Source organism: Myxocyprinus asiaticus, chromosome 45 (assembly GCF_019703515.2).
Source record: "Myxocyprinus asiaticus isolate MX2 ecotype Aquarium Trade chromosome 45, UBuf_Myxa_2, whole genome shotgun sequence".
NCBI lineage: Eukaryota > Metazoa > Chordata > Actinopteri > Cypriniformes > Catostomidae > Myxocyprinus > Myxocyprinus asiaticus.
This window is the reverse complement of record NC_059388.1, coordinates 15,676,283-15,693,307: the sequence shown is the minus strand read 5'-3', so window position 1 is coordinate 15,693,307 and position 17,025 is coordinate 15,676,283. Positions and strand designations below refer to the sequence as shown.

The window sequence follows — 17,025 nt, the reverse complement described above, 5'->3', positions numbered from 1 at the left end:
TTACGCAGATGTACATTGACCTAACCCTACCCCCTAACCTTAGACAAGCCCTCATAATAAATCTCGGACTGATAAACAAATTCAGTTGCAAAATGGATTGCTGTGAACTGTAGGCCAATGATTGTCTTATGTTCAATAATATGCAAATAAACAATACATTGGATTCTAAAGCCACTTTTTGTATTGACTTATGCTTAACGTCTCTGCCACAATAATATAATGCTTTTTAATTTTCTGAATTATATATATATATATATATATGTCATCTTTTGTGGCTCTCGATGGTTGTTGGAACATCTTTTCTATCCATCATCCAATGAAAGAAGCTTAAAATAGCCTGTTGACTGCCCCGGGCAAACCAAAATCATGGCAATGAGAACGTGAGCCAACAAGTGGAACAGTGCAGAGCATTAGAACAGTGGTTTCACTGTTGTTTATCCATTACCAACAGTTGTGTAGGTGTGATTAGCCTCGATTTGAGATTCTTGCAATTCTTGCTATGTGTGCATTGATTCCATTCAGTGAGTAAACACTAGAGACCTTCATAGCCAGAATACATATTTATTTTATTTAGACAGAGAAAATACTGTTCAGAGAAAAGGAAACAAAAACAAAACCACACCAAAAATAAACTATTTTCGTACAGTTGGCCCTCACACAGAGTAATAAATGCGGTACATCAGAGAAGAACAAGTAATCGGTATATGGATGTCCTCTGCTTAAAGGTCATCCATAATGCTAAGAGGATAGATGATTAGGATGATTGAGCGTTTAATTATTCCCACCATTTATAAGGGTCATAGATGCCCTTTCGGTCATTGGTTGGCATAATATTTCAATGGGAGATGAGACAAGTGCTTTTCTTGGCCGTACTAATACAGTCGTAGTTGTGCTTGTGACTGAGCAAACAAAACAATGAGCAAGGCGTTGGTGGTGGAGAAAAGCCTCCAGTTATGAAGACAAATACAATCCAAGAGTAGAAAAAGAACAGGGTTTGCACCTGTAAGTCTACACTGCAAAAACAATATTTTCTTAATCAGTACTTTTGGCTTGTTTTCTAGTAAAAACATCTAAAAACATCCTAAAAGGGATAGTTCACCCAAAAATGAAAATTATCTCAGCATTTACTCGCCCTCATGCCATTCCAGATGTGTATGACTTTCGTTCTTCTCCTGAATACAAACAAAGATTTTTAGAAGAATATTTCAGCTCTGTTGGTCCTTATATTGCAAGTGAATGGTGTCCAGAACTTTGAAGCTTCAGAAAGCACATAAAGGCAGCATAAAAGTAATTCATAAGACTCCAGTGGTTTAATCAATGTCTTATGAGGTGATATGATAAGTGTGAGTGAGAAAATGTCAATATTTAAGTCCTTTTTTAATATGTATTCTCCTTTCTGCCCATTATGTGGTGATATGCATGTGAATTGCCAAAAACAAAAGAAGAAAAACCTGAAAGTGGAGATTTATAGTAAAAAAGGACTTAAATATTGATCTGTTTCTCACCCACACTTATTATATTGCTTCTGAAGACATGGATTTAACCACTGGAGTCTTATGTATTACTTTTATGCTGCTTTTATGTGCTTTTTGGACCTTCAAAGTTCTGGACACCATTCACTTGCACTGTATGGACCTACAGAGCTGAAATATTCTTCTAAAAATCTTTGTTTGTGTTCAGGAGAAGAACGAAAGTCATACACATCTGGAATGGCATGAGGATGAGTAAATGATGAGAAAATTTTCATTTTTGGGTGAACTATCCCTTTAAAACAAGATTAATTCCCTTAAGAATTGTGAAATTGTGTTAACATGTTGTTTTGTCTTGTTCTATTGTTGATTTATGCTTAAAAAAAGACAAAGACAAAACAGTATACAAATTTCCAAAATTGTCTGACTTTTCTTTTTGTATTTTTTTCTATGCAATGCAAGTGAATGGTGACTGAGTATGCCAGTCCCAAACATTCTGCCTAACATCTCCTTTTGTGTTAAAAAATACAAAATAAAAATTCAAGCAGGTTTGGAACAACATGAGGGTGAGTAAATAATAACAGAATACTAATTTTTGGGTGAACGTTCACTTAAATATATTATGCAGTTTTGGTTCTAAATTAATTAATTTTGTTTTACTGGAAACAGAAGACATGCTGATTAAGACAAATAATTTTTTTACAGTGTTGCTCTGCAGAATTCGTCTAAAAAAGGAGGAACTGATTGTTTATCTAAGACTGAATATTTGTAATAGTAATCACATGCAGGTGAACAACAGAAAAGCATTTCAGCTCGTCCTACACACACTCTCATACTGATTTACGCAAAACACAGAAAAATACAAAGAAGGAAGTCTATAAAATCATGCTGATGGAATGTTTTGTTTGGGCGCTTTAGAATGTAGTCCAGCCCAAGAGCTCAATTAACATTTGATTGGATTGGTAAAAGTCCATCTTATCATTTAAAGATTGATTCACCGCTCTAAAAGGAACGCTGGGCAAAAACACAGTATTTGTTAAGTGAAAGGCAGTTGTGGGGTAAAGATGTCCAGCTAAATTTGCAGTTTTGTGAAATAATTTTCCTCAAACCTTTGATTGTTTCGACCAATTTAAATGTTTAAAATCGAAGGGTCTGTGATTGTTTAGAAAATCACTTGATCTTTAAGTATGTAGCCTTGGCAAACAAAGAAATTCTGTCGAAATCGTCCCATGAATTCTCAATCGCAATAGTGTACAAGAAGGTAATTTACTTGCTTTGTAATTAAAATCACCAGTTTGAGAATATTAACTTTAAAAAATAAACTCAATTCCTCACGGATTAACTGTTTGTACACCTGTTTTTAATTTTGAAAAAGGCAGTTTACTATGTCAGAACACAATCTTCCTCCTCATGAGCTTTATTACACTAAATTCAAACTAATTTAGCACAGCAGAAAAAAAAAATCATAGTTGGCAAATTTGTGTAAATAGCACAGAAATAAACAAAGAAGAAGGAAAGGAAAGTCCTGTCTATGTTGATCTGGCACAAGGGTAAACTACAATCCAGGCACAGGCTCTTCCTTCCATGATCTTCCTCTCTGGATACATGAGTACGGGTTATGGCGGTTGTTGGGCACAATGGTCTGAGGTCACATGTTTTTGTTGTTGTCATGGTGATGGCACTGGCTGCAAGCAGGTGGATCCAGGAAGGGAAGCTCTTCCTCTGTGCTATGGAGACGGAGCACTCTGGAGTTGAGATCCACACAACACTGGGGATGAAAAGTAGGTCATTGTGTTACATGAAGTGTAGACGTCCATAGACTTCTACTGAAATCCATCCACCCATCCACCCATCCATCCATCCATCCATGAACTTTTCTTGTCTAGTTGCTTTTTGATATTGTCTCTTTATGACCATCTATCTCATTTTACTGTTTATTTTCTGCTCAGAAGCTCACGTTGGCTTCAGGAATCCTTTTTTCTCACAAAAATGATAATTTGCATATACGGCTACTATCCTCCACACTTTCCTTCTCTAGCTTTCTCTCCCATTTTCTCACTCTATTGTAATTTAAAGGATTTTCTCTTCCTTTAATAGCAGCTTGCTCCTCATAACTTCATGCAATGAAGGGGAATTTTCCCCCCTGGCATTTAAAAAAATCATAAAGCATATTCAGCTCTTATAATTAGATACGTATATACTGATAAGCCAACTCACCCTTTGTGTATAAAGCCACTCTGTATCAGAACCCATTTAATGTAGCTTTAAACAAACAGTCCTTTTGCTTCTTGACTGTTTTAGACCAGTTTTGAAAGCAAATGTTTCTGAGTTTCTGAGATACTTTTTGTTTTCTGTTGTGGAATACTTGTTTTTTAACAGTAAACATTATATTAAAAATGATTTCCTGAGATAATTTCAAAGCCTCTTTGATTTTCACAGCCTGCAAGCCACATTAACTAGAAATGAAAATTAAAATGGACAATTATATCAAGACTATACTGCGATGCAAAGACAAAACACAGTAATTGCACAGTTCAAAACTGTGATGAGTGAAATCAGGTCTCTTAGACTATGAATTGTCAAGTGACAGATGGGTTTGGCCCAACAATGCTCAGGTTCAGAGAAAACATATAGTGTGAAAATTGCATTAACTACAAAAATCCACACTAAAGCCAAGTAATTTGAGGCAGTTTTTTCAGTTTCAATTTTGCCTCTAAGTGACAATATAAGATTGTTATATTAATGTATAGTATACCTTTATCATGGTGATCGGAATCACAAACACAATTTGTAGTAGCTAAACATGCATTTAAAAATGAAGGCGAAGAGTTTAAAAAAAAAAAAAAAGCTATAGACTTGCGGTTTAGAAATCCATGTTACACATTCTAACAATACAAGACTCTGAAGAAGATGTGGAATACAAAAACAGAACAGAGAAAAGACAATTAAATGCTTACTTTGAGTTCCAGCAGAGTCTGTAGGCCCAGACACACCTCAAATGTGGCATCCTCTGTGAACAGAGAACAAATGAGGCTCAGCATGTGGGAGATAAGGACACAGAGAAAGAGATATATATCCCCAGTAGCACATGAGGAGGCTTGGTAAAACTGTCCTCATTTATAGCTTTTGTATTACATCTGTATGCGAAGCATGCTCAAAATACCATGCCCAGGTCATGTACCCCTCTGTTCTGGGACTTGTTATACATTCTTCTGTGCTGCCTACTGTTCTCTATCCAAGCAATCCAGAACTGTTGTCTGAACTGAAAAAGGTCAATGGCTAACTCCGAAAGCTTAATGTACGAACAAGCTGAAGAGCAATATAGTTTCTCGCATTAATGCTATCTAAAATTCTTCAGATGATATAGTGTATGAGTGAGCACCCAGCTCTTAAGGATAGTGCCCTAAATATGTCTCTGCAATAGAGTCAAAAGTTTAGACACACCTACTAATATTTTCCATTACTATGAAATACTGTACGACAGATAGAAGTATGCAGTGATCAAAACAAATGTTAAACTCATCCAAACCCATCTTCATTTCTCCAAAGTAGCCACCCTTTCCATTAATAACAGCTCTGTGCACTTTGGGCAGTCAGCTTACCTAACTTCATGAGGTGCGACCTGAGATGCTGATGAAAGGAGTTTTATGAGAAAATTCATAATTAGCCATCAACTTCACAGTTTATGTTTGTTTACAAAACTAATTTCAAGCATTTAAGCCTAAACTTTAGATTAAAAAAAACAAATCTTGAGATCATGATTTACATACAGTACATTCAGTTGGGTGTATTCAAACATACACCAAACTGAGCCCAGATAAAATGGTAAATTATATGTCAAAGCTCTCTGGTGTAAGATTTTCCTTAAAGGAGTGTGCATGCGCAAATAACAGACATACAGGTGCATCTCAATAAATTAGAATGTCATGGAAAAGTTCATTTATTTCAGTAATTCAACTCAAATTGTGAAACTCGTGTATTAAATACATTCAATGCACACAGACTGAAGTAGTTTAAGTCTTTGGTTCTTTTAATTGTGATGATTTTGGCTCACATTTAACAAAAACCCACCAATTCACTATCTCAAAAAATTAGAATATGGTGACATGCCAATCAGCTAATCGACTCAAAACACCTACAAAGGTTTCCTGAGCCTTCAAAATGGTCTCTCAGTTTGGTTCACTAGGCTACACAATCATGGGGAAGACTGCTGATCTGACAGTTGTCCAGAAGACAATCACTGACACCCTTCACAAGGAGGGTAAGCCACAAACATTCATTGCCAATTGGCTGTTCACAGAGTGCTGTATCCAAGCATGTTAACAGAAAGTTGAGTGGAAGGAAAAAGTGTGGAAGAAAAAGATGCACAACCAACCAAGAGAACCGCAGCCTTATGAGGATTGTCAAGCAAAATCGATTCAAGAATTTGGGTGAACTTCACAAGGAATGGACTGAGGCTGGGGTCAAGGCATCAAGAGCCACCACACACAGACATGTCAAGGAATTTGGCTACAGTTGTCGTATTCCTCTTGTTAAGCCACTCCTGAACCACAGACAACGTCAGAGGCGTCTTGCCTGGGCTAAGGAGAAGAAGAACTGGACTGTTGCCCAGTGGTCCAAAGTCCTCTTTTCAGATGAGAGCAAGTTTTGTATTTCATTTGGAAACCAAGGTCCTAGAGTCTGGAGGAAGGGTGGAGAAGCTCATAGCCCAAGTTGCTTGAAGTCCAGTGTTAAGTTTCCACAGTCTGTGATGATTTGGGGTGCAATGTCATCTGCTGGTGTTGGTCCATTGTGTTTTTTGAAAACCAAAGTCACTGCACCCGTTTACCAAGACATTTTGGAGCACTTCATGCTTCCTTCTGCTGACCAGCTTTTTAAAGATGCTGATTTCATTTTCCAGCAAGATTTGGCACCTGCCCACACTGCCAAAAGCACCAAAAGTTGGTTAAATGACCATGGTGTTGGTGTGCTTGACTGGCCAGCAAACTCACCAGACCTGAACCCCATAGAGAATCTATGGGGTATTGTCAAGAGGAAAATGAGAAACAAGAGACCAAAAAATGCAGATGAGCTGAAGGCCACTGTCAAAGAAACCTGGGCTTCCATACCACCTCAGCAGTGCCACAAACTGATCACCTCCATGCCACGCCGAATTGAGGCAGTAATTAAAGCAAAAGGAGCCCCTACCAAGTATTGAGTACATATACAGTAAATGAACATACTTTCCATAAGGCCAACAATTCACTAAAAATGTTTTTTTTATTGGTCTTATGATGTATTCTAATTTTTTGAGATAGTGAATTGGTGGGTTTTTGTTAAATGTGAGCCAAAATCATCACAATTAAAAGAACCAAAGACTTAAACTACTTCAGTCTGTGTGCATTGAATTTATTTAATACACAAGTTTCACAATTTGAGTTGAATTACTGAAATAAATGAACTTTTCCACAACATTCTAATTTATTGAGATGCACCTGTATATCAGTCTGGGAATAATAATGTGAAGGGATGTGAAAAAGTCTTGCAGATTCTTGCATATCTTGGTAATGTTTTTGTAAATAATGTCACTTTGAAGCTTAGTATTTTCTCATAGATATTAAAGGGATAGTTCACCCAAAAATGACATTATCTCATCATTTACTCAACCTAGATGTGCATGACTTTCTGTATTCTGCAGAACACAAACGAAACGATTTTTAGAAGAATATCTCAGCTCTGTAGGGCTATATAATGCAAGGGAATGGTGACCAAAACGTTGAAACTCCAAAGGCACATAAAGGCAGCATAAAAGTAATAAATTAGACTCCAGTGGTTTAATCCATGTCTTCTGAAGTGATCCAAACTGTTTTGCATGAGAACAGACCAAAATATAACTTCTTTTTCACTATAAATCTTGACATCTGCAGTCTTCTTGACAATCATAATTTCAAGCTTGATTACACTTCCTAGCACCATATAGCCCTCTGCGCATGGGTCAAGCACTAGGAAGTGTAATCGAGCTTGAAATCATGATCGTGCCTAGAGACTGCAAATACGTTTTTGGTCTGTTCTCACACGGTTCTGGATTTCTTCAGAAGACATGGATTTAACCAATGGAGTCTTATATATTACTTTTATGCTGCCTTTATCTGCTTTTTGGAGCTTGACATTTTTGGACACCATTCACTTGCTTTATATGGACCTACAGAGCTGAGATATTCTTCTAAAAATCTTATTTTTGTGTTCAGTAGAAGATAAAGTCGTACACATCTGGGATGGCATGAGGGTGAGTAAATGATGAGAGAATTTTCATTTTTGGGTGAACTATCCCTTTAAGGATTCACTTGACTAATCATGTAAACAAGCTGATATGGTAATCAACTGGATGATGGCATGTTTCCTGGACAGTCAGTTTTAAAACTCGGCAAGCCATTTTTTTTTTTTTTTTTTATGTAGGAAATTTATTAAATTTATTTCAGAATTGACCTAGAAATGTAAAGACTTTGAGGTCTGACCTATGACCTGGGCAGTGCACTGCACTCTTTCTCTGCCCAACTGCAGGTGCAGGGACTGCACTGTCTTCACTGTGGAATCACAGAGAGGCAGCTTCCCACTGGACTTGTCTTCTTGGGTAGTTTTCAATCTGCAATGGACACACACAAGAACATTTTTCTATATGATATGTAGACATATTGATATATACAGTACATGATTTTGATTTTCCTTTCAAGTTGTTGATTAAGGTTCAGTTGTAACAGACTTACCCTAGACTTCTGCAGCATGTTGTCGAGATGTGGTTGTGTTGGCATCCTGTGTTTATGGACAACATCACCTCTGCATCTTCACACTGCAAAATAAATATTTGCTGTTCACCCAATTTTCTATCTTGATACCTTTTTCACACTTTTCATGTTGCAGGAAAAAGACACATTATCAGCCAGAGTATGACAACATAGCTCAGCCTGCCTAGAAGTTTCACACAGATGCCAATCTGACACACACACTGAAGAAAATATATCAGCTTCCCGATCTTTTAAATATGCTTTAATTCTTCATTACATTATATTGGTTTTAGAGCTTTTTTATTTCACAGTTTTTTTCTGTTAGTCTGATTGTGCATTGTCTGGCAGTATTGTGATTGATAGCTCAGTATGTTTAATTATATGCACATAATAGCTGTTGTTAATAATGTACCACTCTGTGGAAGCTCCTGATGTCTCACTTCACTGAGCTGGTTTATTTTCAGTCTGTACTTTAACCTGAGATTCCATCAGTGCTTGCAGAATTCAGAGCTCATCAGATAAATTACGATCCTGTGCTTTTGCAGTGTGTGCTGTTTGAAAGGTGAAGAGTGCCTGTTCATGCTGTTTGTTTGACATTTATGTGTAAACTATTTGTTTGATATTAGTGGACTTCGTGGATTGTTTTTTAACTGATTGGCCATCCGTTCATTTCCTGATGGATCTTGTCAAGCATTTAAATTCTGTCAAATCAGCCACACACACACAATAGAGGCGGCTTATAATGTGTCATCACAACTGTAATGACCTCTCCTATTTCATGCACTCTACTCCTTTGTGCAGTCAAATGCTTAATAACCCCTAATCATACATTCATGAAGCCTTATTTTCCTTCTTTCTTTCTCCTCACTTCCAGCACTATATGTTCTGTTTTGAATGAGGAGCAGAGAGCTTCATAAAGGAATAGTTTACCAAACAATGAACATTTTGGCATTATTTAACCCATGCTGTTTAAAAAACCGTATGACTGTCTTTCTTCCATGGAACAAAAAAGAAAACTTAACACTGTATACAACCTTATTGTAAAGTGTCACCACGAAAAGTTTTAGCTTTGTGTGAGGAACGGCCATATGATTTGAATTGTGTTTAATGGTTTAGAATTTGAATTGTTATTCACTGAAAAACTTCCCCTCCATCAAAGCTATCATCTCTCATTTTTTAATGTTTTTTTTTCAGTGAATAATGTTTTACATTTCAGTCTGTTTCTCGCACAAACTGGGTTACCATTGTCACGGAAAACCTGGGAAAATATCAGGGAATTTTAAAATTGTGTTTTCCAAGTCTGGAAAAGTAATAGAAATTAATCAAATCTTAAAATTCATACAAAACTCATGGAAATTTCTATAATGAATATACTATATTTTTGTAGTTTTTCTCTGCTGTAAAGTATTTCATGAGCTAATTATCGCTCTTATGTAGAGTAAAAAAAGAACTTGCAAGTCATGGTGATGTCCGATTTGTCAGTGAATCGTTCTTTTGAGTCAGTTCTTTTCAGTGAATTAGTCGGTCTAAATGATTCATCTGCAAATCTGAATCAAAATGATTTCTAAATCACAAATGACTGGAAACTTTCAATGAGATGTCATGGAAATTCATTGTTCAAACAGGGTGAGAACCTTCCACAAAGCTATCACATGGTTTCAGAAGACTTAGTATAGCATGCGATTTGTATGGCCATGTTTGGAGCTCAGCAGCCTTTTTAACCACTCAAGAGTATCCAGGAAATACAGCTAAACTTGAGGGTGTGTAAATAAAGACAGAACTTATATGTACTGTAGGTGAGCTGTTCCTTTAAATCTATTAGTCATTAATTTGCACTGTGGGGGGAAGCAACAGTAGAGATATTTCAAGGTATTTGTAGTCTGTTTGTGGCATATGGTCTCTCAGCATGCATGAGGACTTGAAGACAATATGGCTTCACCTACACGTTGGCCCACACAGCTACAATGTTGTGACACTCTGGGTCTGCGCTATTCATCTTTGCTATTTGCATATTTAATGAGTGAGTGATCCAAGCAGCGTCAGCACTGTTCCACCGTTAAAGATAATAAGTGGATGAAAGCTTTGTTGCTGCGTCTTTGAGTTTCCTGTCACTCAAGGTGTGAAGCCTGTGTAAGCAGTCACCACCACAACTTTCCTACCACATTAAGAGTGGGACGTATTTTCTCTCTTTCCAGAGCGTTAACCTCACTATGCACACATAGAGGGGGCCGTTAAGCCCCTCTCACACATTGTTCCATCCCCACTAGTATGTTGCATATTTTGCAAGAGAAAGCAGCAGTCTGGTCTGACAAAACAAGCACAAGTGACTTGTCTCACAAAAATAAGCGCAAATAAGCGACCCCATGCTTTGTGTGTGTGTCTTTTCAATAATTACATTTTTTAAATAATTTAAACATTTCATTACTATAACTGGCTATATTACTGGATTTATTGTGCTAAACGGACCAAGAGCCAGCACGCCCAAAAAATGTATTTGTATTCTGAAAGTAAGCCCAAAAAATGCAACCCGCGACTGCCCATATATACAGTTGTGCTCAAAAGTTTGCATACCCTGGCAGAAATAGTGAAATTTTAGCATTGATTTTGAAAATTGCAAAAAAAACTGTCTTTTATTTATGGATAGTGATCATATGAAGCCATTTATTATCACATAGTTGTTTGGCTCCTTTTTAAATAATAATGATAACAGAAATCACGCAAATCACCCTGATCAAAAGTTTACATACCCTTGAATGTTTGGCTTTGTTACAGACACACAAGGTGACACACACAGGTTTACATGGAAAAATAAGATTAACTTTTTAAATTGCAATTAGTGTCTGTGTATAAATAGTCAATGAGTTTATTAGCTCTCATGTGGATGCACTGAGTAGGCTAGATACTGAGCCATGGGGAGCAGAAAAGAACTGTCAAAAGACCTGCATAACAAGGTAATGGAACTGTATAAAGATGGAAAAGGATATAAAAAGATATCCAAAGCCTTGAAAATGCCAGTCAGTACTGTTCAATCACTTATTAAGAAGTGGAAAATTCGGGGATCTCTTGATACCAAGCCAAGGTCAGGTAGACCAAGAAAGATTTCAGACACAACTGCCAGAAGAATTGTTTGGGATACAAAGAAAAACCCACAGGTAACCTCAGGAGAAATACAGGCTGCTCTGGAAAAAGACGGTGTGGTTGTTTCAAGGAGCACAATACGACGATACTTGAACAAAAATGAGCTGCATGGTCGAGTTGCCAGAAAGAAGCCTTTACTGCGCCAATGCCACAAAAAAGCCCGGTTACAATATGCCCGACAACACCTTGACACGCCCCACAACGTCTGGCACACTGTAATTTGGAGTGACGAGACCAAAATAGAGCTTTATGGTCACAACCATAAGCGCTATGTTTGGACAGGGGTCAACAAGGCCTGTAGTGAAAAGAATACCATCCCCACTGTGAAGCATGGTGGTGGCTCACTGATGTTTTGGGGGTGTGTGAGCTCTAAAGGCATGGGGAATCTTGTGAAAATTGATGGCAAGATGAATGCATCATGTTATCAGAAAATACTGGCTGACAATTTGCATTCTTCTGCACGAAAGCTGCGCATGGGACGCTCTTGGACTTTCCAGCATGACAATGACCCTAAGCACAAGGCCAAGTTGACCCTCCAGTGGTTATAGCAGAAAAAGTTGAAGGTTCTGGAGTGGCCATCACAGTCTCCTGACCTTAATATCATCGATCCACTCTGGGGAGATCTCAAACGTGCGGTTCATGCAAGACGACCAAAGACTTTGCATGACCTGGAGGCATTTTGCCAAGACGAATGGGCAGCTATACCACCTGCAAGAATTTGGGGCCTCATAGACAACTATTACAAAAGACTGCACGCTGTCATTGATGCTAAAGGGGGCAATACACAGTATTAAGAACTAAGGGTATGCAGACTTTTGAACAGGGGTCATTTAATTTTTTTTCTTTGTTGCCATGTTTTGTTTTATGATTGTGCCATTCTGTTATAACCTACAGTTGAATATGAATCCCAAAAGAAATAAAAGAGATGTGTTTTGCCTGCTCACTCATGTTTTCTTTAAAAATGGTATATATATTACTAATTCTCCAAGGGTATGCAAACTTTTGAGCACAACTGTATAAGAGAGAGGCCCAAAGCCGCGTATAATAAGCACAACACTGAGAATCAGTCAAGAAAGTAACTTTTTTTTAATTAATGGCAATATTTGCCCCCTGGAAGTGATTTAGTTGCATTTTTACCTTTATGAGGGCTACTATGTTGACTTGAAAAAGCCAAAATACTGTTCTACACTTCAGCCTTAGGGTTTTTCCAAAATCCCTAAACAAAGACCAAAATTATTAAATGTAACTCCTACAGCTTTATAGCTACAGCCAACAAACTCTGCACAGACTTTCAAACTGTTTTGATTTAGTAAGCTATGTCCCTTCCAACTGATCAGACTTACGGTTTTACTTAAATTCTGAAAGTAGCTTACTCACTATCTATCAAACAGTCTATCTATGTATGCTAGCTAAAGCTAACTAGCTGGCTGTTTGTCTTACTGTAGATAAACCTTCTCACCTAAAACTTTTAGAGCAGGCTTTATCAAGCCAACATCAACGTTTGTACTGACCTTTGTTTGAGCATTTATTAATCATGGTTAATGTTAATTTCAACATATAGTAAAACATTTTTAAAATAAAATGTTGTAAATGTTAACATTAGTTAATGCACTATGAACTAACATGAACTAACACTGAAAATTATATTTTTATTAGCTAACATTAACAAAGATTTATAAATGCTGTAAAGAATATATTGTTCATTGTTAATTCATGATACCTAATGCATTAACTAATGTTAACAAATGGACCTTGTTACCTAATTATTTTTTATGCTTAAATGTTTTTCTAAACATATACAACTACACAACATGTTGACCATTATGTCAGATACTTCAATAATATACTGTATATTCTATTGTCAGTGCTGGGTAGTAACTAATTATATGTTAAATGGATTACATAATCAGATTACAAAAATCAAGTACTTGTAATTGGATTACATTATATTTTATATTATTTATACATAGTATAATGTGCATAATCAGACTATAGTTACATTTTTATGGATTACATTATTACATTCTTGATTACATCATCAATCAGCCAAAGGCAATAACTTGTGAGTAATGTACTAATTTTAAATGAGCGGTCTGTATTTTAAATATTTTATTTAACAGCCATGTGTGCATGTAGCTACCGAAATTGAAAGTGCTTTCAATCCACAAATACACACAGGGAATTATGGTTTCTGTTTTAAATTTAGCTTCAGAGTGAATGTACAAATATACGCTAAGCTTTTGTGTTTAGCAAATACTATTTTCACCCTGCATCGAAAATAATGTTTTTCACACAAGCCCTCATCCATCTGTCCATAACTCTAGACAATCTTCTGTAAAAACACATGTTGCATACAAACATTTCAGAGGTATTGATCACAGTCAGCTTTGTTATTTTGTACCATGCAAATGCTATTTAGCTCATGCTTCAGAATGCCTGTCTTAGGTTAAGGCCACACCTTCTCATGAATAATTATGAGGAGGTACAAATTGTACATCTCTATATCATATCTAGAAACATTCACTAATTTATTTCAAAGCTCGATAATAAAAAAGAAAAAGCCATATTCCTAAATTCCCAAATAACAACAATTCTTTTAAAATTAAAAAACAAGCATTGGGGAGGGCCTGGGTAGCAAGTAAAGACACTGACCACCACCCCTGGAGTCGCGAGTTCGAATCCAGGGCGTGCTGAGTGACTCCAGCCATGTCTCCTAAGCAACCAAATCGGCCCTGTTGCTAGGTAGGGTAGAGTCACGTGGGGTAACCTCCTCGTGGTCACTATAATATGGTTTGCTTGGTGGGGCGCTTGGTGAGTTGTGCGTGGATGCTGCGGAGAATAGCGTGAAGCCTCCACACGCACTATGTCTCCGTGGTAACGTGCTCAACGAACCACGTGATAAGATGCGCGGTTTGACGGTCTCAGACGCGAAGGCAATTGAGATTCGTCCTCTGCCACCCAGATTGAGGTGAGTCACTACGCCACCACTAGGATTTAGAGGGCATTGGGAATTGGGCATTCCAAATTGGGGAGAAAAGGTGAGAATAAAACATACAAGCATGTTCTCATTGTCTTTTATCTTGAGAAGTTAATGTTTGTGCCCTTTTAACACCCTTTTTTTACTAAGCAATTGACAAATAGAAAGTTTCTGTTTGATTTTTTTATTTGTTTTTACTAATGTTTAATGAAAGGAGTGTTACTTGTTAATTGTTACTTAATACATTTAAAATAATTGATTACACTTTCATCAAAATATGCAATGGGTAATCCATAAATAATCCAAAAGTAGTCAGATTAGATTACCTAAAAGTGTAATAAAAAATATTAAGTAATCTGCCTAGCACTGTCTATCGATATATTATTATGTAATTATCTATTTATAATCAATATAATCTATATATTACTATTTGATTATAATTATTATTTATTATATCTAACTTTAAATGTTAGATAACCAATCAAAAAGAGGAATTCACTTTCAGTGGCATTTTTGCCCTAAGCCCTGGATCATTTGTGACCCTGATAGACATGCAAAGTTTCAGCAATTGTTTCACACTTCTAAGGCAAAGAATGTTTTTTCCTCTGCTATCTCTAATGCACAATGCTGTGTTGAAAGCGTTAATGTTGCGGTACACATACGCTCACACAAATACATGTGTTTTTGCGTTCGAATCGAGTGTGCACAGTTGAGAGACTCCATATGGGGCAAACTGTGATTCTCAGTAGAATGTGTGTCAGGATCACTCACGCTGTGACTCTGTAAGTATTCATTCATTTCTCTGTGTCTTTCCCTGCGATATAATAATGTCCATGAGGGGAATAATGTGTTTCTTTTATTTTTCTTTTATTTATTGTTTTGAATTGCACAATCAAAAGGAAATAAGAAACGTGAAAAAGAACAATACAGAACTCCTATAGGACCCTATAAAAACATCTGAACTTGGTGAGATGACTTCCACTGTGTGGGCTGTTATGGCTTTATTTGATTGCCTCTACTACAAATGTGCATGTATACAGTGGGGTCCAAAAGCCTACCTTAAAAATGTGAGATTCAAAATAATAAATAAACAGAAAGTTTAAGGACTTTGAAAAACTTAAATCAAAGAAACATTATTATGTAAAACGAATAAGAAACATTTAAGATTCTGCACTATTTCTAGGTCACTAATAAAAGAAGCCAATTTGTGACATTGACCATGTTAACTCATTTAAATAAATATGAATAAAAGCCAGATTTCCTTGCTTTCATTGAAGCACAAAAGATGCTCTTTGAAACATTCTCAAATCATGTTGGATAACATGGATCATAAGGTTTTGCACAAACCTGTGGAATCCATGTCAGCGAATGCATATTTTCATTAAAGCAAAAGGGAGCCATACGACATAATACTAAATTATGAAATTCTTTATTTCAATTAAAGTTAATTTTTCAATTTGAAATGGAAAAAATGTCGTTTTACAGTATTTTTGACTAGTAAGCTCAGATCTTTGGACCACACTCTTTGTGTGCACTGGAACAGATGCATTGTATCGATGAAAACTTGTGTTTCATAATAATGACAGCTCTTCATGAAGCACAATCGTGCATGACTTCCCTGCCTCAAAGTAAAAGGAATCTTTCTATAAGAGAAAGCAGTACCATGGATGCCCCATTTAACGGGCCCTTCATTATTGAATCTTTAATTAGATACAAATGGATTCATTCCATCTTTCAGTTTATTTATAATAAGAAGAATATGCATGTATTCAGTTAATTCACAATGCACACTTTCGGTCTGAAGCATTAAGCACTGAAGAGAGTTTTCATTAATATGCTTTCACTTCAATAGAATACCATTATTTTAGAACATTATTACAAAGCTCTCTTGAGTACTTGATTCTGATTGGTCAATCTCTGCATTACATGGTCAAATAGAATTGTATAATGGCCACTAAACTGTATAATTGACTGTCCTTGGCAACATATTTAGTTAATTCAACTGAGTGTACATTATACTTTACATGTGTGTTTGCAGTTTGATTGAATGCAGAATGTGCTTGGTGGTCTTGAACTCTTGAATTGCCCTTTGACTGTCAATCTCTGGCTTGTGTTGGCTCAGAAAATTTGCTGCTCTTGGTTCACACCCAATCCTGGGGTTTAATCTGCTTTAATTTAGGGTCTATTTTTACTGTGCTCAATCACTGCATTAATGCAGAGTGATGGAGAGAGAGCCCTGCAAGATGTGATTTTGATGAGGTTCAGTCTGTTCTACAGTAAAACAGAACGATTTAAAATACCTATAGCTGTAGAGCGATACTGGCATTGCTCCCAATGTGCATCTGTAATTTTGATTTCTTCAAGATCATGTCTTTAATCCTTATATTGTTGTGTTCCCGGTCTAAAGTTACCAGCCATTAGAAATGAATGGATTAGACTACAAAATACAGAAATATTAAGTGTTCAGGATCCTTTAGATGAGCACATATATGGATGTGAGTTTGCACACACAAAGTCTTCAGACATGTGCATTGAGTGCCCATTTGTGCATCGTCTGTCCATGTACACTCTTTGAGGAATATTTCAAGATCTACTAATCATAATATGTTGTGTTTTGGCTCGTTATTAAAGATCTTTTGAGTTTTTGAGGCTCTGAAAATTAGAAAGGTTTTATGTCAGA

The 17,025-nt window shown here is 36.5% G+C and overlaps 1 protein-coding gene across 1 annotated transcript in view; it reads right to left on the bottom strand.

Annotated features, from left to right (window-relative positions):
• Positions 1-1,680: 1,680 nt before the first annotated feature.
• LOC127434885 (nuclear receptor-interacting protein 3-like) overlaps positions 1,681-17,025 on the bottom strand; it is a 37,847-nt gene continuing 22,502 nt past the window's right edge. Inside the window, exons 3-6 of the mRNA XM_051687931.1 lie at positions 8,213-8,295; positions 7,964-8,091; positions 4,427-4,479; positions 1,681-3,237 (exon numbers count right to left, since the gene is read on the bottom strand). Coding sequence (XP_051543891.1) covers positions 3,118-3,237; positions 4,427-4,479; positions 7,964-8,091; positions 8,213-8,295 — 384 coding nt within the window. The 3' untranslated portion in view covers positions 1,681-3,117. The remainder of the gene's footprint in view (positions 3,238-4,426; positions 4,480-7,963; positions 8,092-8,212; positions 8,296-17,025) is intronic.